Here is a 19,615-nt window from a genome sequence, read left to right as displayed (position 1 = left end):
GCATGTATCTCGGACTGACTTCTGGCGCATTGTGCTTCTTCGCGTTGGCAATAGATTAACTACCACTGGACGTCCTCATCGTCTTCTATCTGAACTAGTCAACCTTGCGTGCAACGTCAATAGTCTTTTACGGCATACTTTCGATCCAGGTAGTGTAGTCAATACTGGTCTCTGATTTCAAACTATCCATGGTAAACCTGAAATGACAGTCAAGCGCAAAAAGAAAACAAAAGCAAACAAAGGAAAACAAGCAATGCATCCAAGTCATCTAAGCTCTCGTTTTTCTCTCCAAATAAAAAGTCCCTATCGTTCCAGCCCGCTGACCTTATCCAAGCAAAAAACAAGAACGAAACCACCTCGCAAGATGTCTGTCCGGCAGACTTCTTCTACCAACCCCAGCGCAAGCATATTAGTAAAAGCCCAAGCTGGTGCGGTTCGCGCCACGGTATGTGCGCATCGCATCGGCAGAGGCCGAAAGCTGGGACTCATCCGCCGAGGCGCGTGGCGTAGAGGTTGACTCCATGATACAGCTCAGCGGGCCGACACCTCCTGTAGCACCGTATGTGGTGCTTCGCGGTCTACGGGTGCTTGGATAGATGACCTCGACGTCGTTACGGCGGGGGCAGCTGCAGCGGGAGGCATCGGGAAGACGGGGATGGATCCGGGGGCTGGGACAGCACGACTAGCATCGAAATGACGCTGGGATTGAACTCGTCGGCGCGCGTCCGGCATGTAGTGCGGCGGTGGGTTGTGCTGGCTCTGGGTGTGGCGCGGGATTAGAGTGTGGTCGAAGGGATAGGCGCTGCTGCTGCCGCGCATGAAGTGTTGGGGGGGTGGTGATAGGGTGCTTGGACGAAGGCTGTTGTTGCACGGGTGCTGCTGCGGGTCATGGCTGGGTCCATCTGGACTGTGCCGTTCTGGTGCCTCCAGGCTAGGGAGTATGTTCGTGCTGAGAAGGTGGGTTGGGTTTGGGTTTGGGGGTTGGCTGGGTGTCCGGGAATGTAGTTTGGGTGGTGGGGGTGGTGGATTGAGCGCGCTGCGAGACAGGCTGTTTGGGATCGTTTGACGGTTGGCTTTGTCTCGGAGGGCACAACCTCTGGGGCGTCGGCAGAGTTCATGGTCATGGTTCGTTCGTTGCTGTCGGGGAGAGCGGTTAGGAGCTGGGCCTTCGAATCGGCATCGTTTCGAGCTGGAGTAGCAGGCGTATCTGAAGATGTCTGGATAGCCTGATGCACCGTGGAGCTGGAGCGACTGTGCGGCGCAATTGAAGGTGTGGCCACTTGTTTCTCGACATCTGAAGCAGCGTTGGGATCGGCTAGAGCGCGGATCTGAGGGTCGAGAGACAAAGGGAGGAAGAGTGGAAAGGCTTTTGGCAAGAACCGTCTGAAGGATGAGACGGAAGACTTTCCCCTCTTGTGCTTGGTAGTGTACTGCTCCGGAATTGCTGGCACCTTGGGCACACTAGTTAGACCAGAGATCAAGCCTCGAGATTCGGATGCGGTTGGCGATATCATAATGGTGGACGTGCGTGAGATCGGGTACATTTCGCTAACGGCACTTTGACCGCCAAGGGAGATATGCGAGAAGTTCTCGTCGGGCGACACGGTCGTACCAGAAGGGACAATTTCACCACACTCGGAGCCAGGATCGGTGTTGAGGTGCAGCTGAGGCCGCAGACGAACCGGGGCAGGCTGGCGGATGCTTGGATGGCAGTTCACTTTGGCTGCCAGAGGATCCGGCGACCACCACTCTCCCTTGATTGTGCCGTCATGTTGGCGGCATAGATTCAGGATCTCGTTCTTGAGGGTCTCATCGCTATCCCAGCTGTGCCCGGAAAAGACGCTGTCGTCTCGCAATGTCGGCTGTCGTGTGTAAATCCCAATGAGTGAAATGTCGTATGGTCGCTCACAGAGCTCTCTTGCACAGTAGATAGTGCACACAGTTACCCTGATAACGATTAGTTTGTGCTTCGTTGACTCGAGGTTGTACGACATACAAAGAAACAACAGACACCACCACCGAAGCTCGATGTAACGAACAACCAAGACCAACTCGCCACAGGCCGGCGTCGGTTCCATCTCGGAGACAGTCGGCCTGCTGAGCGACGATGACGAGGCCGGATACGCTTGTTGCTAGCCAGGCCATGAGGTCCAGGCGGTAGACATAGGTGCAGAGATTGTGTAGCACCGTCTTCTGGGTACCAAAACCGCCAATCTTATTGTACTGCCAGGCAACAAGACTTTGTAATCCAGCAACTGGGATCGAGAGAAAAGACTGAAGACAGGTTAGTGAAAGGCCCTGACTGGGGGAATATTGGGATACCATACCGCAACCAGAGCCAGAACAACGCTCACTGTCATCTTTGAATCCACCAAACCTTTGCCATATAGGTAGAGCACAAGCACCCATTCCACGATCGATTCCAGGAGTAAGGCATAAAGCGCAACGAAGATCACCAACTTGGTCCAGCTGCCCTCTTTCCGCGGCGTGGCTGAGAAACCCGAAGTCATAGTTGCAGATCTTGATGGAACACACAGGCGAGGCGAGCTGTTGGACAGCCTCACCGCTGCTCCGCTATCGCGGCTCGCAGGCTTGGTTATAGACGAGTGTGGAAAGCGTGAAACTTTTACGCACTGCTTGAGGACCGACAGCAAGTGAGGAAATTATGTGTTCATATGCGACGTGAGTAATTCAGTGAGCAATTCAAAGTTAACAATCAAGCCTGGACGGGTTTGGAAGGACTAAATGTGGATTTAATGGCAGCATTCGCTCAGGGAGCGCGTCGACGCGAATAAGGTAGGCTGGAGGGGCTGGAATGCATCCTCCGAGGGGCGGGCATGGGAAAGAATCCAAGCTACGAACATGGCCCGAGCGAGGACTGGTCCACTGAGCTGGAAAGTAAATGATCCGACTGATCGACCGGAATGCCAGACTAGAGGAGCTGCCAATCGCTTTAAGGGATGTGTTTGCTGTGTTGCACGTATCCCTGTGGATCTGGCTTTCGCTACACGTCACTTCGTTTCAAATTCGGAGAATATGAACACTGGAGGGGGCTCCGGAATTCTGTCGTTCTGTCATTTTTTTGGTTCTGTGCAGCATGGTAGGGCTGTCCTTGAGGGTCACCAGGCTCGGTTTGGATGGCGTTGTCCGCCAGGGAGAGCAACCTGAACCCCTGGAAAGCTCCGTCGAGAAGTCAACTGTCATCATTGTACGCATCATGAATTTAGATGCGATAGGCTAGTATGAGCGATGTCGAGGGTGGAGGTCACTGCTTTATCTCTGTTTGTGGTCAAACACGAGTCCTCTTTCGGACCGCGCTCAGCCCTAAGACATGGCATCACGTGACTTTTAACCAGGGTCTCCCTTGACGGTTTAAATTGGGACGTAAGGATAAAAAGGCACGGAATGAATTTAAGTGCCTTCATGCCCTCCCCTGGGTCTTAACTGCGACATATGTAAAGCCGGGCACACAGGTTAATGACTATGAATGCAGTGTCACTGTCTTGCGATGGCCCTGGCTGTCTCTTTACAAGATGGAATGTAATCACTCTCCATGCCTGCAAATAACTCGCGACAAAGCGAGAAGATCTAGCACGGTCCATTCAGAATGTTTTTTGCTGCCTAATCAAACAAGGGAACATGGATGGCCTTGGACTAGCTGACGTATTCTCGTGCATAAAACGTCCTGCCCCGCATTTATTCAGGCCGATATGCAAAGCATTGAATTATGCTTATTACCAATTCTTTTGGCGGAGACGAAGGCTTATAAAAGTTAGGTCAGGTCTTGCAGACATGATAATCACGTTGAGTGGCACTTGTATCCCTGCTGGTGATCCAGGTCAACCAATCGTCAGGGAGAGGGAGTTGGGACTAATGTGCCGAGTATCACAATGACCTCTTGCGGAAAGACACGGTGCATCTCAGCGGGGAACCTAGCAGGAATGATCTAGTGGCTTTGTGCAACAATACGAAGTGCAGTCTTGCCCGTTCACCTAAAATATCCATAATAAATGTTTGGCTTTCCAAACGCTGAACTTTTCCTGGGAATGCATTGGGGGTTACTGCTCGGCACCAGTGAAACGTTAGTGCAACTACATTTCCTCCCCAAAAACGTTGAACATCTTCGGCCATCCAATACCCGTCCTATATGGATATGCAGCTGGCCGAAGGATCGCCCGTCCACCTCCAAGTTATGAACGTGCATATAGCATAACTATGTCCTCGAAGATTTAGCAGAGCTAGGATTCCCCTAGAAATACGAGGAAACCTCCATCATTTATCCTGCTCACATTCTATCTAAATTTTGGATCTGTCCACTATACGACTCATTTGGCGATGTTTCTTCTCGATCATCCTGATCCACTTGCCCTGTGTGGCATTCTACTTCTTAGTCCTCTATTGTTTCTTTGCTTTTATCCTTCACAGTCCGGTTTGCCTCTAATTAATCCCAAAAAAAAACTTGAGATCAGCGATAAAACCTCCAAAATACAGTTCGTCACGAATGCACGCGGTTTGATCGAGGCAGGCCTGCAAAAAGTATTTAGGACGAAAACCATTACCCAAAACAATGCTAACAATTCACGTAGTCAAATATCTTTCGCCTCTTGTCAGATAACGGATGCAGAATTATCCTGTCGCCCAAGTACGCAAACGAAATCCGTAGCCACCCCGCACTGAGCTTTGGCAAGGCCGTTGCGAAAGAGTTTCACACCTATATCCCTGGATTCGAGCCATTTAAGCAAACTTCCTCAAGCGAAAATATTTTTCAGGATGCAGTGCGGATGAAGCTGACCCAGGCCCTTGGTGTGTACTTCCTCTGCGGCATCTGGATTCGCACTAATGAAATATACAAGGCCAGGTTACAAAGCCTCTTACGGAGGAAATGACGGTAGCTCTTGAAAGCAACTGGTCAGACAATTCTGGTAAACGATTATTTATTTAAATCTTTGGCAGACATACTAATTCCTTCTCAGACTGGCATACCATCCCCCTCAAGACCAGCGTACTCAAGATCGTGGCTCGGCTATCTTCCAAAGTTTTCCTTGGCGACAAGATCTGCCGCAATCCAGACTGGCTACGAATTACAGTGGATTATACAGTGGATTCATTCCGGGCGGCAGAGATACTCAGGATGTGGCCAAGGGTCTTGCGCCCCGTCGTCGCGTGGTTCTCTGAGGACTGCCGCAGGCTCAGGAGTGAACTGCAAGAAGCAAGGGATATAATCGCACCGGTACTTGAAGAAAGAAGAGTGGAAAAAGAGGCGGCCCTCAGAGATGGAAGGAAGCCCCAACGTCACGTAGATGCTATGGAGTGGATGGAAGAAAGTGCCAAGGGCCGTCCCTATGATCCGGCCGTAGGGCAACTGATGTTTTCAGTCGCGGCAATCCACACGACGTCTGACATGCTGACACAAGCTCTATATGATTTGTGTGGGCGCGAGCAGTTGATTCAGGAGATGAGAGAGGAAGTGATTTCTGTCATCTCGGCGGAGGGCTGGAAGAAGACTGCCCTGTACAAACTTCAGCTAATGGACAGTATGCTGAAAGAATCGCAGCGACTGAAACCGATAAATATCAGTAAGCAAATGAGTCCATTACTTACTCCCAAAATTAACGTTCCTAAGCATCAATGAGACGTCTTGCCATCGATAACATTCGGCTGAATGACGGAACAAAGATCCCTAAGAATTCATATCTGCTAGTGGCAAATGAAAGAATGTGGAATCCTAAATTTTACCAGAACCCAGACACCTTTGACGCATATCGATTCCTGAATCTACGCAAGGTGTCTGGCCACGAGACCTCTGCTCAGTTGGTGGCACCGTCGCCAGAGCACATGGGATTCGGATTGGGGAAGCATGCCTGCCCCGGTCGGTTCTTTGCTGCTAACGAGGCCAAGATTGCTCTGTGTCATATTCTGCTGAAGTACGATTTAAAGGCCGCCGACGGTCCGGCTCCTCAGATTAGGAAGTATGGTCTTTCCGTAAATGCCGATCCTTTGGCCAAGGTCATGATTCGAAGGCGGAAGGAGGAAATCGTGCTTGAGGAGATTGCAGCCTGATGCACATATTGATTTTTCATGTCCAATTTGGAATTTCCCTGTCCTCTGTTTCTTGGGTATGCAAAATTGTATTTCTCGTCTGCTTGTTTAAATCAAATATCTGGGATATTTGGAATCTGCCGGTAAAAGTGAATGCCGCCTAAAAGAGTGCCAAGAAATGATTCAGAGGCTCATCTGGGATTGAACCGATGCCGAGATGTAGAGCAGTGATGACGGTATTTTATCAATGCCGGACCACCAACGTGCGCTAGGGTCTCCACATGGCCGGGGAAATCGTTTATGACCCGTTCCTGTCTGGAGTTCTCGGTGCTTGCAAGAGTTATTTATGTGCAAGGCTGGCCCAACGCCTGTTATTTTCTCAGTCACGTCTTGTTACAGTTCCAAAGGAACTAGGAACATTCGATGCATACGCATCTCTGAGGTCTGTTCAACCAATCCAATGCCCTGGATCCGCTTGGGGGCCCAGGTACTCGGCTATCAGGGTGGCTTTCAATTGGACCGTTCCTTGATTTGGTCACAATGCTGACGTTTTGCCAAGTCCTAAAGGAGCTGTCTAGATTGTCTGTTAAGCGAAGAACAACAAGCTACGTTGATCCGGCTACCTTCCCGAGATGACTAACGACGTTAGCTGCCGGACAACCAATCGCTTCCCAGACCCTTTCTTTCGTTCTATTTTTGTGCACCATTCCTCTGTCCGGATAACTAATATCTTACATTTCATAACCGACCAAATAATACATATACTGTATGTCTTCCCACGTAGACTGGACGTCTGAATTTGCCCAGAACAACGTGTTTCCATATCAGTTCGGGAAGCACGGATACTGTCCGTGACATGTTCAGAGCCCCATCCGTGGCCTGTCAGGAACTATCACCTCTAGCGCACTCTTAATGGTGGGGTAGTTGGTGTGCCGGTGCAAGCCTGCGACTTACATTATTGGTCCGGACTTACCGATACATATTGAGCCAATTGCTGCTCCAATCGTAGCGCCCAGACCTTAGTGCTAACTGCCTCCGTCGAGGACATTTCAGCCCTTCTATGCGGCTCTGGAGACCAAGGTGCCATAGTAGTGTCTCCGCACAGTCGGCAATGTTGGACTGGGTTGGGACTTCTGCGACTATACTATCCTCCTCGTTATAAAGTTAACATATCTTATAAACGATTGATTGAGTGTGGTAGGATGATCTCAGTGTGCTACATGAACAGAACTGTTGTAAAACCTGACACCAACTTCAGCAATTATACTGTAAGTATTCCCGCTGTTTGCTTGCAATTAAGACAACTTTGGAAAAAGGGGAGCCTTGCAACTAGTCATTCCGGACAGTGGGGTGGTGCAAGCTACATCATTGATCAGAGAAACAGGGATGCATGAACCAGGAAGCTGGGCTCATTTCCACATTTGGCTTACTCTGCTCCCATTTGACGCCTACACGTCCCATTTTGGAAGCCGACTGGCTAAGCGACAATGGTGGACGAGGCGCAGAGCCCCAGGCTATTCTTATACCCCCCCTCGTAGGTCTCTTCGGACGTTTCCTTTTCATGCTTGCAAACAACTTTACCATCTCTTTCCTTTGAGTGCCTGCCCAAGCAGACGTTTGTCTGCGTCCTGTCATTGAGTTCAAACAACTACACTCCTTTACCTTCGCCACATTCTATTCCTGCCAGTCTTTTTCATTCATTCATATCTCTCTTCACGATGGTGTTCAACCAGATTTTGACTGGGGCATTCGCCTTGTTGGCTCTTGTTCCAGCTGCTCTTGCCTTGGATCCGAGCTTGAAGACCAATGTTGCAGTCTACTACGTGAGTCTCCCTCATACTTCCCCTTGTTCTGACTCCTAAGCCAACATTACATTTAGGGTCAAGGTGCCAACCAACCTCGTCTCAGTTATTTCTGTGAGCAGACCTCGATGGATATCATCAATTTGGGATTTGTCAACACATTCCCAGAGGCCGTTCTAGGTTGGCCTGGGGACAACTTTGGCAATCAGTGTGACGGCGTGCTCTACCCAGACTCGGAACTGCTTTCGGGATGTCACCAGATCTGGGAGGATATTCCCGTCTGCAAAGCCATGGGCAAGACGATCATGCTCTCTATTGGTGGCGCCTATACCACTAACGAGATCATTCTCACGGATGAGATTGCGACCTGGTTTGCAAACTTCCTGTGGTACTCGTTTGGTCCTTATCAACTCGGCGAGACACTCTTCCCTCGACCATTCGGGAACGTCTCGGTTGATGGATTTGATTTTGATATTGAACACAATGGTGGAGCCGGTAGGTTTGCTTTGGTTTTCTAAATAACTCGGTTATGCTGACACAAACTCAGGATATGCCACCATGATTAATCAACTTCGTGAGCTCTTTGATACATATCCCGACCAGAAGTTCTACATCTCGGGTGCACCACAGTGTTCGATACCAGATGCGCAACTCGGCGATGCTATCGCCAATGCGGCTTTCGACTTTCTCTGGGTCCAGTTCTACAACACTCCAACTTGTTCGGCCGCTAATTATGTCAATGGAACTGGTAATTTCAACTTTGCCGAGTGGGTGGACGTGATCAGGAATAGCAGCAACCCCGAAACCAAGCTGTTTGTCGGTCTTCCAGCCTCTGAAGATGCCGCCAACCCAGGATACTACATCACTCCCGATGAGGCGAAGACTCTGGTGGAAGAATATATGGGTCTATATCCTGAGCATTTTGGAGGAATCATGCTGTGGGAAGCCACTGCGTCGGAAAATAATACTATCGACGGCTTCACCTACGCTCAGCATATGAAGCATATCCTCGGGGAGTGTGCTCCTCCACCGCCGCCGCCTGTCCATACCGCTACCCCAATTTCTTCGTCTTCTTTGGTACCTACGAGCACACCATCCGTTCCTGCTGTCTCATCAAGTGTCTCGCCTTCCAGCCCGGCATCGCCATCCAGCCCGGCATCGCCATCCAGCCCGGCATCGCCTTCCAGCCCGGCATCGCCATCCAGCCCGGCATCGCCTTCCAGCCCGGCATCGCCTTCCAGCCCGGCATCGACTTCCAGCCCGGCATCGACTTCCAGCCCGGCATCGACTTCCAGCCCGGCATCGACTTCCAGCCCGGCATCGCCTTCAAGTCTTTCGGGCTCTTCCGAATCTTCTGGCTCCCGCTCGAAGACATCAGTTCCGAATTACCCATCGAGCTCAGTTCCCGTGTCCGGAACCACTACTTCGAACAAGTCTATTCCTGCTGCTTCTTCCCCCGCTCCGCCCGATGTCCCTACCACTAGTGGCGGTGGAGGTCCGACTGGTGGTGTGAGTCCCAGCGCTCCAGTAATCACTAGCGCGCCTTCAGTCACACCGACTCTATCAACTTCAGAGCCCGTGACCATCACGACAGTGTTTGTCACCTCATACACCGACATCTGCCCTACGGGTTTCACCACCGTATGGACGACAATCACCACAACATACTGCCCCGGAAATGGACCTGCTCCTGCTACTGCTACCGAGACTGCCAGCGTGACCCAGCCTGGTTCGGGCCAGACGACTACTACTGCTTCAATTCCTGAAGGATGGACCACCACTGTCACCGTCTGCACGCACTGTGCTCCGACGCCGACAACAGTGACTCTCACTCTACCCTGCACGACGACGACTACACAAACGCCGCCGGAGACTGCCTCTACCTCTGTTCCCGAAGATTATACTACGACCGTGACGTTTTGCAAACACTGCGGCCCTACTGGCTCAACGGTCACCATCACCGAGCCATATAGTCTCACAAGTGCTCAGCTTACCGGTGTGCCCCAGATTACCCCCAGCAGCCAGTATTCAACTTCCAGGCCCTTCATCAGCACTGAATCTGGTAACTTGCGTCCAAGCAGCTCTCCAATGGTCGTTTCTCATCCCTGGAGCACCGCGTCTCGCAGTGCAGCGGCTCCTTCTACGACTCCGGAAGGAACGTCTCCCGTTTACATCGGCGCTGCTTCTCGCGCAGGAGTGGTGACTTCGTTTGGGGGCATCTTCGCTGTCTTTTTATCTCTTTTTATGTTGTGATGTAAATTTTCGATGTTCGATATTTTCCGATTGTATGTCTCAACTTGTCTCGCCTCACTATGATGATTCTGAAGTGTGCTTGATGGTAGAGTGGGGGATTATGAGCTTGTGGGATTTTCTTCTTCTCCCGGATCTCCGAACTCATTGGATAACTTCAGTTTTCAATGGTGGAGTGATTGTTTATTATTCAACAAATATATAATGTAAAAGATCTATAGAGTTGGATCATTAATCCGATTTCAACGGCTGTATAAACCACGTGATTCACAAAACCCTCTCTCCCCGCATTCACTTCCCCCGGACCTCGGCAGCAAAGGATCATCCCATCCTTTAAAGACAAGACTGTCGCAATGTGAGCTTGTCTACATTCTATAACTGTTCACCCCTGTTCATTTTCAGCAATGACTGCTACTGGTCCGCCGCTTAAGGGCATTCGAGTCATTGAGCTGGCCGGCCTAGCTCCAGGTATACCTCCAATCGACCTTCTCTAACAACAGCAGCTAAAGCAGAAATATAGGCCCTTTTGCCGGTCTCTTGCTCGCCGACTATGGTGCATCCGTTCTCCGCGTCGACCGTCCCTCCGCCGCGAGCGGGGATCAACTGACCCGATACAAGACCTCAATCACGATCGATCTGCGAGACTCCAAGTCGCGCGATGTTCTCCTGCGACTGCTCACCGCAGCCGACGTTCTCATCGACCCGTTCCGGCCCGGAGTCCTTGAACGCCTAGGTCTATCTCCGACTGACGTCCTCCTCAAACACAACCCACGCCTCATCGTCGCGCGCATGACGGGGTTCCGCCGCGACGGGAAATACAAAGACATGGCTGGCCACGATATCAATTACATTGCTGTGTCTGGAGTTCTATCGATGCTAGGCCGGGCAGGTGACAAGCCCTACGCCCCGGGCAATATCCTGGGCGACTTTGCAGGTGGCGGCGCCATGTGCTTCCTAGGGATTATCCTAGCACTAATTGCACGCACACACACCGGACGCGGACAAATTGTCGAAGCGAACATGGTCGACGGGTCAGCGTATCTAGCGACATTCCCACGCCTAGCGCGTCAGGCCCCCACGTGGAAAGGACCGCGCGGTGAGAACATGCTAGACGGCGGGTGCCCTTACTACGATACGTACGAAACCAAAGACACAGGCAAGTATTTCGCTGTTGGCGCCCTGGAACCACAGTTCTATGCGGCGCTACTACGTGGCCTACAGCTGGACCCGGCTGCTATCCCAGCGCGCGAGGATCATGCTAATTGGCCTGCTCTTCGCGAGATATTCACTCGCCGATTCAAGGAGAAGACCCGGGCAGAATGGGAAACGGTCTTTGACGGCACTGATGCATGTGCAACTCCTGTGCTAGAGCAAAACGAGCTCGAGGCTGCGGGCTACGACCAGCGGCCTGCAGTACATCTGGCAAGCACCCCGGCCTTACCCATCAAGGCGGATGAGGGCGGTTGGTCTGGGGGCGGACTGGCGCCTGGTGATGGCGGTGTGGACACCCTCACGTCGTGGATGGGATGGAGAGAAGATAAGGATTTCAAAATCCGTGACGACGGAGCACTGGTGGCCGCGAATGACAAGGCGAAGCTCTGAAGGTGGTGAAGATTTAGGACATCGACGTTGTATATGTAGATAGACAGAGAGACATTTTCTAAACGCGGCGGTTATTTCCGTTCCTGACCCTGTTGCGGAATATGGACGCCCAGAAACAGATGATGTCATGAGTGCAAATTTCCAAACACGACCACATTTCCAGCTGCGCGCTAGCGGGTGTGGCGCAGTTGAACTGAAATACGTATTGTATTTTTCAATTCAACCATCGTGCCCTAACTTCCAGCCATAACTTCTAGTAGTCTCTGATCTACAGTTGCAAACCGCATAGTCGGCGCGTTTCCTTGCTGGGTGACCAGTAGATCGGATTGCCGCTGTATTGAGTTAAGACACCCCGACACTGAATCTTGCGCGGAAATATATATCTGTAAATAATTCAAACTGACCAAAATTTTTGATTCGATTGTTCCTTAAGCAACAGAACTATAACATGTCATTCCAATTTCAGTTTCCTAGATGCATTGCTGCACTGACAGGCAAGGTGGCTGAACGTTTGCGGAGCGTTGCCCATTTGCTCTCCGGAGATGGCCACTTCCTCGGAGAAATACCTAGGTGATTCCCGAACGAAGCATGTTATCGAATATGGCATAGGAAGTCTTGAGAAGCTGTGTCAGATCTGGATAATTGGACAAATGGGCTTTTTCTTTGGCTGCCTAGGATTCCATTTTGTCGGGTTAGGGAATCTCAAGACGGAAACAGTTTGCAGTTCCCTGTAGCAGATGGAAGACGTACTTCAGCTAGAGCCTCAACGAGCCAAAAGGTAACCATGGCGAAGCATGCATCCTTCTTGACCTCCAACGCCCAAGAGGATTTTATTTAGACTTGGTGACCGACTGAATGCCATGCTTGTGGAGCTCATGATATATCATGACTCAAATTCAGAAAGACGTCTCCCGAGTAGGCTGTTCTCCGCATTCTGTCCATCAGCAGGGGTGTGTACAACCCCGCAGTCTGGACAGATGCATCTTCAAAGGACAAACCGCGGCAGCCGGGCCTCGGCAGCTGAACATTTCCAGCAATTCATTTGACCAGCATATATACATACTTGAGGCACTCGAATGAAATAAATTCCTTCTAGTCCAATGTCTAAGCAACCATGGCGTGCGCAGTCCCCACCCAGATGATCATCCTGCCTATCCAGGAGAACATCCCGATCGACGTGCTCTCCAGCAAAGAAGGCCAGATTTGGTCTCAGGTACTGAACATCTTCGAGAGCTGGCCCGGGTTCAAGCGTCTCTACTGGGGACGTAAAGTCGAGCAGCCGACACAAGTACATCTGCACATCAGTAAGTGCGTAACCACAACAGAGAGAGAACAACACGCGAATAAAATCGTCTAGCTCGAGATAACCTGCACCAGCATTACGCGCTGATCGCCTCACCTGAATGGCAGCAAATCATCCAAGACCTAATGCCTCTGGGCGTCGACAAAGCCACCGATCTCACGGTTCGCCATGCCATGATCTCGGAGTTCTCGCCTAACCCCCGAGCCCTGGGCAATGGCGCCCCCGTCAGCGGCACGGCCATTTATCTGACGCCTGATCCGGGGTCGTGGGAGAAGATGTGGTCACTGTGGACCAGCATCGTGGTTAACATCCCCGGCTGCATTGGCGTCACGGGTGGGTGGATGGTGGAACCGGTGGAAGGCACGAGCCCCTGCTATGTGGTGTATGTCGGCTGGGAGAGCATTGAGATCCACGATGCCTACCATGAAACCAAGGATTTCCGACGTCGAGTGAATATTCTCCGCGAGCATAACAAGGGATTCCGGGAGTATGGACATATTGCGTTTGCGCACTCGCGGAGTCGGCGGGAGGCGCATCTCTAGTCTATTCGTCCGTTGTTACTAGTCGTTTCAATCCATGATAATCGTCACAAACCCTTCCTTGATTCTGGTACATGGAAATGAAAATAATACCGTTTGCACCGCCACAATGGCGGTGCTCAGGGACTGGGGTTGACTTTTTTAGTACATCCCTACTTAGTATTGCCTGGATCAATGGGCTCCTACGGAGAAAAGACATTCAATCCGTCTCCTTCAATATGATGGATCTCCATATCAACCCAAACCCTATACATACATTGTCAAGTCTCCGTGTCATGATGTTTCAGTGGCGGTGCTGAGTCAGTCCGTATGGTTCCGCTATCCAAGGCCCCCAGCCAATCACGCCCGAGATGGCCAAAGTCTCTTGCGTACTCTCCCATTACTATTCCAATCTCCCCTGCTCGCCTCCGACTCCTGCTCACCCTCACCGTACCTGCTTCCCCCACCCCCCTGATCCGCTCCCTGATATCGGCTGGTTGGCGACCCTTGCCATCCCCGACTTCTCGCTCGCTGTCATCCTCTGAAAACCGCGTACTGTCAGCACCGACCCGAGGGGCAATTGGGTTCCGCCAAGCACCTGACCCTCGTGTGGGCGCCAGCCGATCTCTTTCCCTTGTCAACCACCTGCCATCGACCGTTTGCCAGCAATTTGTCCTAGATCACCTTGAATGAGCGACGCCTTCTGAGAAGCACTCCAGTCGAACCGATCCTGCAGCTGCATGTACTTTGGTGGGCGCTGAATCCGCAGATCCCTTCGCCTGTCAGCCGCGCGCAACGGACGCTTGGAACCCTCCTTTCGCTTTCAAACAGTTGGATCTTCTTTCTTGAGCACGCGGTTGCCGGCTGCGAGCTCTTTTCTTTGCCACACGGTCGCATCTGCCAACATCGCATGGCTGGTGTACAGCTGCCGCTCAACATGACGGACTTTCGACTGCCCGTCCACCAAGGCCCTCCTCCACGGAAGCCAGTGCCTGGAACGGTGAAACCACACGCTAAGCAGCCCTACGATACTCCACGGACTCAACTTGCTCTCCATTCAGCCGGCGCCCCCACCGCGCACAGCCGGACCCGCACCACCTCCTCCAACGTGCTGCCCTATTCTACCGGTTCCCAGCAGTACACGACCGCAACGGCTGCACCGCCGCTTCCACAGACGATGGCTCCTCCGATTAATTACCCACCTGGCCGACGCCTGTCCAACACGACGACATCCACCGCCTCCACCGGCAACAACCAAATGCCACAGGCAGGACCTGGAGGCTCGGACATTCGGCGCAGCATCTCGTCTCGCTCAGGCAACTCGCAGGTAGGGTACGTGGCTCTTATGCGGCGACAGAAGGCGACTGTGTGGTGCGACCGGGCGCAGCCTGAAGATCCGCGCGTGCGAGAACAGACGCTACGGGACAAGAAGCGAGCGTACCTAGAGGTTCATGGCGCGGGCGCCGGGCGGACAGGGACGTTGGCCAGCGGTAAGATTCGTCATGGACCCAAGGGTACGAAGGAGTTTTCGCCGTCGAATCTGGTGGGCGCGAAGGTGCCGGTGCGATTGAGCGCCAATGAAGTCGGAGACGCCGAGGACGAAGCGCACAGTAATGAAGGTGCAAGGCACCGCCGGACTGGCAGCGGCCGCAGCTCCCTGGGTAGCCAGCGGTACCCCAGCGGATACTCACGAGCACAAGGCACGATGGGCAGCAACAGCACGCCTCCCAATGAGAAGACGGAACTTCCCGACGTGTCAGAGAATACACCCGCTGAGATCCAGGCTGAGGAGAAGAGTCAAGTGTCGTCTCTAGTCCAAGACGACGGTGCCACCACCCACAGCAGTGCCACTCACAGTAGTGAGCAGGAAGACTTCGTGCCCGATATGGAGGCTCCAAGCGCTGCCGTCGCAGCCGCTCACAATGCCAAAAAGGTAGACGAGTTGCGACGCCGGGGTAGCGTTGACGAAAGAACCACCTCCATGACCAACGTGCGACTATTCGTGGCGAACCCGGATCTCAGCGACTAATTGCTCCCCGCCCGACGGTCATCTTTATGGGTTCTTGTTTCTTTTTGTTATTTCCCCCTTATTTTCTTATGATTTTGCCTGTTTCTCTCTCCCTGGTGGGATGATGCACATAATCTCTAACCTCTCTGGAACTCCTCGCTGGGCCGAACTGGGGCAGGGGTCGGTGGTGGTGCCCTTGCAATGTCTATATCTCTCTTGTCTTTAAGTTTGTATCTGTGGATTCGTTTGAGCGCCCCGTCTCGCGGCCTTGGTGTGCTGCTTCGGCTGCCTTGGCTCTTATCCTCGCCCTCTTTTTTGTGCCTGCATCCGGGGGCGCTCTCTGCCCCGGCGTTGCGTGTCCTAATAGTCTTTTTATTACTTTCCATTTAAGATCTGGGATATTAATTGTACAACGAAGGCTTCTTCATTGTTTCTTAGTCCAATTTGTAGTTCGTGGTCCCTCGCTCAAGAGTCTTATAGTGCTGATGACTCAGCGACGCGGTCGCGTGATCCACGCGTCTCTCCCTTTCGCTTCACCTCGACCGTTGCTTTGTATCCAGCACGCTTGTTGTCCCTTTGTCCCTCGTTCCTCCATCGACAATCCCTCACCATATCTTACAGAATTCTCTCACTCAGCTCTTTCCTCTCTCCACTCTCATCCATCTCACCTCACTGTCATTCCTCATGAACTGAATACACCTCCCGAATCCTCCTTCCTGCCACCGCGGCTTCTCTCGCACATCACGACGCTCTCTCATCCCAGTCTACCTGGGATCACCAATCCAAACACAAACCATGGAGTCCAACACGAGCCTCGAGCCTCTACCACACACTCTTTCCTTCCCCGCATCACCATCCTCAGGGCCACGCAAACGCTCAATCCACGAAGTGGATGATAGTGCGCGTCCTACCCCCGAACCCAAACGTCCACTCGTCCAATTTAATGGTGACAATCAAGAAAACCGAGACCCATCCATCTCAGCATCCTCGGAGACCAAGCCTTCTCCTTCTGTCGAGGTGGTAATATCACCGCGAAAGCCCTCTGGTGAGGAGACTGCTGCAACTACGCCTGGTCCTGCTACTACTCCTGCTCCCAAGAAGCGGAAGCTCTCTCCAGCCAGCAAGGAGGCGAAGCAACACGAGAAGGAGGCAAAGGAGCGCCAGAGACTCGAAGAGAAGGCTCGCAAGGAAGAAGAGAAGCGCGTCAAGGAAGAAGAAAAAAGGAAACGAGAGGCTGAGCGCGAAGAGGAGAAGAGGAAACGCGAAGCGGAGCGTGAAGAGAAGAAGAAAGTTAAGGATGAAGAGAAGGCTGCGAAAGAAGAGGAGAAACGCAAGAAGGAGGAGGAAAAGGAGAAGAAATCAAGGGTAAGTGAATGCAATTTTCTTGCTGCCTGCGCAATGCTAACTGACCATTGATCTTTCCAGTCGCAAATGAAGCTCAACTCCTTCTTTGTCAAACCCCCTGTTCCTTCTGCATCTCCCAGAAAACCCAATGTCACTGCTTCTCCCAGCAAGCCATCTGCCCAGAGTGACCCTGTTCCCACAGAAGCTGCGCAGGACACACAGACGGACTATCAACGCGCATTTCCCGACTTCTTCTTACAATCCCACACCACTCTCGCGCCTGCACATCGCTTTGAACGAGACGCAGATGCCCTTGTACATGTGCAGCAAACGGTCGATGCCTGTTTGAAGGCCAGCAGTGGTTCCGAGTCCCGTCCCTTCCGCCCATCCGAATTGTTCCAGATGATCTCGTACCGTCGTCGGCGAGGGAGACAAGCTGCCTCGGTGAAAGAGATTCTCTTACGCATGAATAGCTCTATGGACGGTGCGAGTGATGTTCCGGATATGAAGACGAACTCGAACCCGCAAAAGTTACTGCACCAGATCCCTATGAAGTCCCTTAAATTCGCTGAAGATGTCCGGCCTCCGTATCAGGGGACATTCACACGAAATGTTCCTGAAGATTCGGCCACAAAGTTGTCCCGCAATCCGTACTATCGGGGACTGCCTAACACAAATTATGACTATGACTCGGAAGCGGAATGGGAGGAGCCCGAGGAAGGAGAAGATCTGGACTCTGAGGAAGAAGATGAGGCCAGTGACGAAGGGGAGGACGATCTCGAAGGGTTCTTAGACGATGAAGATGATGCTCTGGCAGGAGGCAAGCGACGGCTCATTGTTGGCGATCTCGAGCCGGTGTGTAGTGGTATTCGGTGGGCGACAGGTATCATCGACCCCGAGTTTCAGCCTTACCAGATTGAAACCATCTCCGAGGCCGTCAAGTTCCCCATCAAACCGCTCTCAGATGAGTACTGGCAGAAGCCCCAACCCAATAACCCTGGTCCCACGAAGGGACGGGTTGCACCGAAGAGCCTGGGACCGCAAACGCTCCCTGCTTCTTGGGGGGCCCCGCGGGCCAGGCAACACCGGCGGTAGGAGCTGGCCTGCCAGCCACGGTGTCAAAGGCGAAGCGACCATTCCCACCAGAACAGCTGGATGAGTTCAAGAAGGCGGTAGAGGGCAATGATCTCAGCAAAATCGGGCTCGTCGAGATCTTGAAGAAAAAGTACGTGTTGATGTCTTCATTGCAACGTCCATGCTGACCCGTCTCGTTCAGATTCCCCAAAGTATCGAAAGATACCCTGAAGGCTACTCTGGACCAGGTTGCAGTTCGTGTGGGCCAGAAAGAAGCCGACAAGAAGTGGGTGTGCCGATGATTTGACTCGCAGCCAACATGTCGCCTCTTTACGAATACGAAACTCTTGCATGCTTATGAATGTTTACGATTGTGCGGTCTCCGCTGCTATCTGCTTCTCTCCAGTACTAACTGCTTCTGAAGCATCCTATTCCCAAGCCATCTGTACCTCTATGGCGTGTGTTATACGTTTATGGTTATGTTTGCCAACCAGTCCAATCTAGTGAACAATACAGACGACTACTATGTCATATCATTGTGTTCGGTGTAGAATGGGACTGTACCCATGCCCCCATGTTGCAACGGCGACACTGCCGATGAGAGTATGCAGGCAGGGGCTTATGTAGCTGCATTCTGCCAGATCTAGGAGCTCTGACGGATTGATATCAGCCCGTAGATTCCTTCGGCGAAGTAGTCCGTGACAATATCGTTTCTATTCATAGCAATTCATTAATGCAAGGCGTTCCGGCAGAATGTACGATTTGCCATTGGCCCTGAAAATCCCCGATCATCACGCTCGTGCCAACTCCGTCTTGGCAGGGTTCTGCTTAGAAGGATTCGTCCCAACTTAGTCAAGATGACGCTAGAATCGGGCTAAACGAGAATCCTTTGTAGATCATCCGCCACCTGCATGGGGAGCCAAGCCTGAGACTTGAACACTCTTGCAGGCATTGCACGAAAAGTTGGGCAGGTTTCCGCCCTGTCTGTGGGAGGCGGAATTAGTGTTGGTTGGGCTGATTTAGGCCAGATCTGGTGTTGTTTAACTCGACCCCACTAGCCATCCCAGACGCCTGAGGCCGGCCGTGTGGGCCTCAGTGGCAATGGGCGTAAAAAGACCCCGCAGAATTTCTTTTTTCGGCGTTTATTGGGTTTCCGAAGCTTACTATCGTAGTCACTTCTCTTCAGGGTCGTCATGTTTCAAAGCTAGCATGGCTGAGTGTGCGAGTGCCAGGGCAAGTGGGTCGGTTGGTGCTCAGGCTGCACGGCCAGGAACCCGTTCTTTAGGGTTAACTAGCACGCCTGACAACTTGCGTTCGGCAACTCGTTCATTTCTGTGCGCCACGGCTCAACCACGGACTCGGTGTTTGACACGGGAATTAGTTTAATTTCTCCAATGGTAATAATAATAAAAATGAACCCTTTCACTATGAATTTCTACATCGGGTAAGTGCGTGTTTCATGTTGACAACGGGTTATAGTGCGATATGAACAGGCCAGTGAACTACTGCTGTAGCTACTACGTAGGTCATAATGTCTTCATTCAAGCATGAATCGCATCCATTTTCCCAACTTCTTCACGTTCGTTACACTCCCCATGGTCAATCTGAGGGAGATCCTGATCGTCATACAGAACAGGGGGCCAGAATCCAAAATGGGGCCAGACGCCAATATGTG

At 52.1% G+C, this 19,615-nt stretch overlaps 8 protein-coding genes across 8 annotated transcripts; 7 read left to right on the top strand and 1 right to left on the bottom strand.

Moving 5' to 3' along the window:
• Positions 1 to 409: 409 nt before the first annotated feature.
• On the bottom strand, positions 410 to 2,591 carry N7510_004876 (uncharacterized protein; the record flags this gene model as incomplete). The annotated part of the gene is made up of 4 exons (XM_056976802.1): positions 410 to 682; positions 855 to 1,947; positions 1,997 to 2,274; positions 2,328 to 2,591. Coding segments are annotated over 4 exons (1,908 nt in total), but the record flags the coding sequence as incomplete, so codon positions are not given.
• A 1,744-nt stretch (positions 2,592 to 4,335) lies between these two features.
• N7510_004875 (cytochrome P450) lies at positions 4,336 to 6,060 on the top strand (the record flags this gene model as incomplete). The annotated part of the gene is made up of 5 exons (XM_056976801.1): positions 4,336 to 4,536; positions 4,587 to 4,803; positions 4,854 to 4,888; positions 4,997 to 5,576; positions 5,624 to 6,060. The coding sequence occupies 5 exons, from the start codon at positions 4,336 to 4,338 to the stop codon at positions 6,058 to 6,060; spliced, it is 1,470 nt and encodes a 489-aa protein (XP_056836757.1).
• A 1,697-nt stretch (positions 6,061 to 7,757) lies between these two features.
• chiA1 (class III chitinase ChiA1) lies at positions 7,758 to 10,094 on the top strand (the record flags this gene model as incomplete). The annotated part of the gene is made up of 6 exons (XM_056976800.1): positions 7,758 to 7,862; positions 7,919 to 8,336; positions 8,389 to 8,918; positions 8,960 to 9,274; positions 9,326 to 9,350; positions 9,391 to 10,094. The coding sequence occupies 6 exons, from the start codon at positions 7,758 to 7,760 to the stop codon at positions 10,092 to 10,094; spliced, it is 2,097 nt and encodes a 698-aa protein (XP_056836756.1).
• A 401-nt stretch (positions 10,095 to 10,495) lies between these two features.
• Positions 10,496 to 11,693, top strand: N7510_004873 (CaiB/BaiF CoA transferase family protein; the record flags this gene model as incomplete). The annotated part of the gene is made up of 2 exons (XM_056976799.1): positions 10,496 to 10,559; positions 10,612 to 11,693. The coding sequence occupies 2 exons, from the start codon at positions 10,496 to 10,498 to the stop codon at positions 11,691 to 11,693; spliced, it is 1,146 nt and encodes a 381-aa protein (XP_056836755.1).
• A 1,114-nt stretch (positions 11,694 to 12,807) lies between these two features.
• Positions 12,808 to 13,538, top strand: N7510_004872 (uncharacterized protein; the record flags this gene model as incomplete). The annotated part of the gene is made up of 2 exons (XM_056976798.1): positions 12,808 to 12,997; positions 13,051 to 13,538. 2 exons carry the CDS (start codon positions 12,808 to 12,810, stop codon positions 13,536 to 13,538), a joined length of 678 nt encoding a protein of 225 aa, XP_056836754.1.
• Positions 13,539 to 13,844: 306 nt separating this feature from the next.
• On the top strand, positions 13,845 to 14,207 carry N7510_004871 (uncharacterized protein; the record flags this gene model as incomplete). Its single annotated transcript, XM_056976797.1, has 1 exon — positions 13,845 to 14,207. One exon carries the CDS (start codon positions 13,845 to 13,847, stop codon positions 14,205 to 14,207), a length of 363 nt encoding a protein of 120 aa, XP_056836753.1.
• Positions 14,208 to 14,451: 244 nt separating this feature from the next.
• On the top strand, positions 14,452 to 15,543 carry N7510_004870 (uncharacterized protein; the record flags this gene model as incomplete). Its single annotated transcript, XM_056976796.1, has 1 exon — positions 14,452 to 15,543. One exon carries the CDS (start codon positions 14,452 to 14,454, stop codon positions 15,541 to 15,543), a length of 1,092 nt encoding a protein of 363 aa, XP_056836752.1.
• Positions 15,544 to 16,317: 774 nt separating this feature from the next.
• N7510_004869 (putative chromatin assembly factor 1 subunit A) lies at positions 16,318 to 18,242 on the top strand (the record flags this gene model as incomplete). The annotated part of the gene is given in 4 exon segments (XM_056976795.1): positions 16,318 to 16,887; positions 16,948 to 17,866; positions 17,878 to 18,091; positions 18,143 to 18,242. 4 exon segments carry the CDS (start codon positions 16,318 to 16,320, stop codon positions 18,240 to 18,242), a joined length of 1,803 nt encoding a protein of 600 aa, XP_056836751.1.
• Positions 18,243 to 19,615: the final 1,373 nt, after the last annotated feature.

The sequence above is a fragment of the Penicillium lagena genome, assembly GCF_028827675.1.
Source record: "Penicillium lagena strain IBT 129212 chromosome Unknown utg000002l_segment0_segment0, whole genome shotgun sequence".
NCBI lineage: Eukaryota > Fungi > Ascomycota > Eurotiomycetes > Eurotiales > Aspergillaceae > Penicillium > Penicillium lagena.
This window is presented reverse-complemented; position numbering and strand designations above follow the sequence as displayed.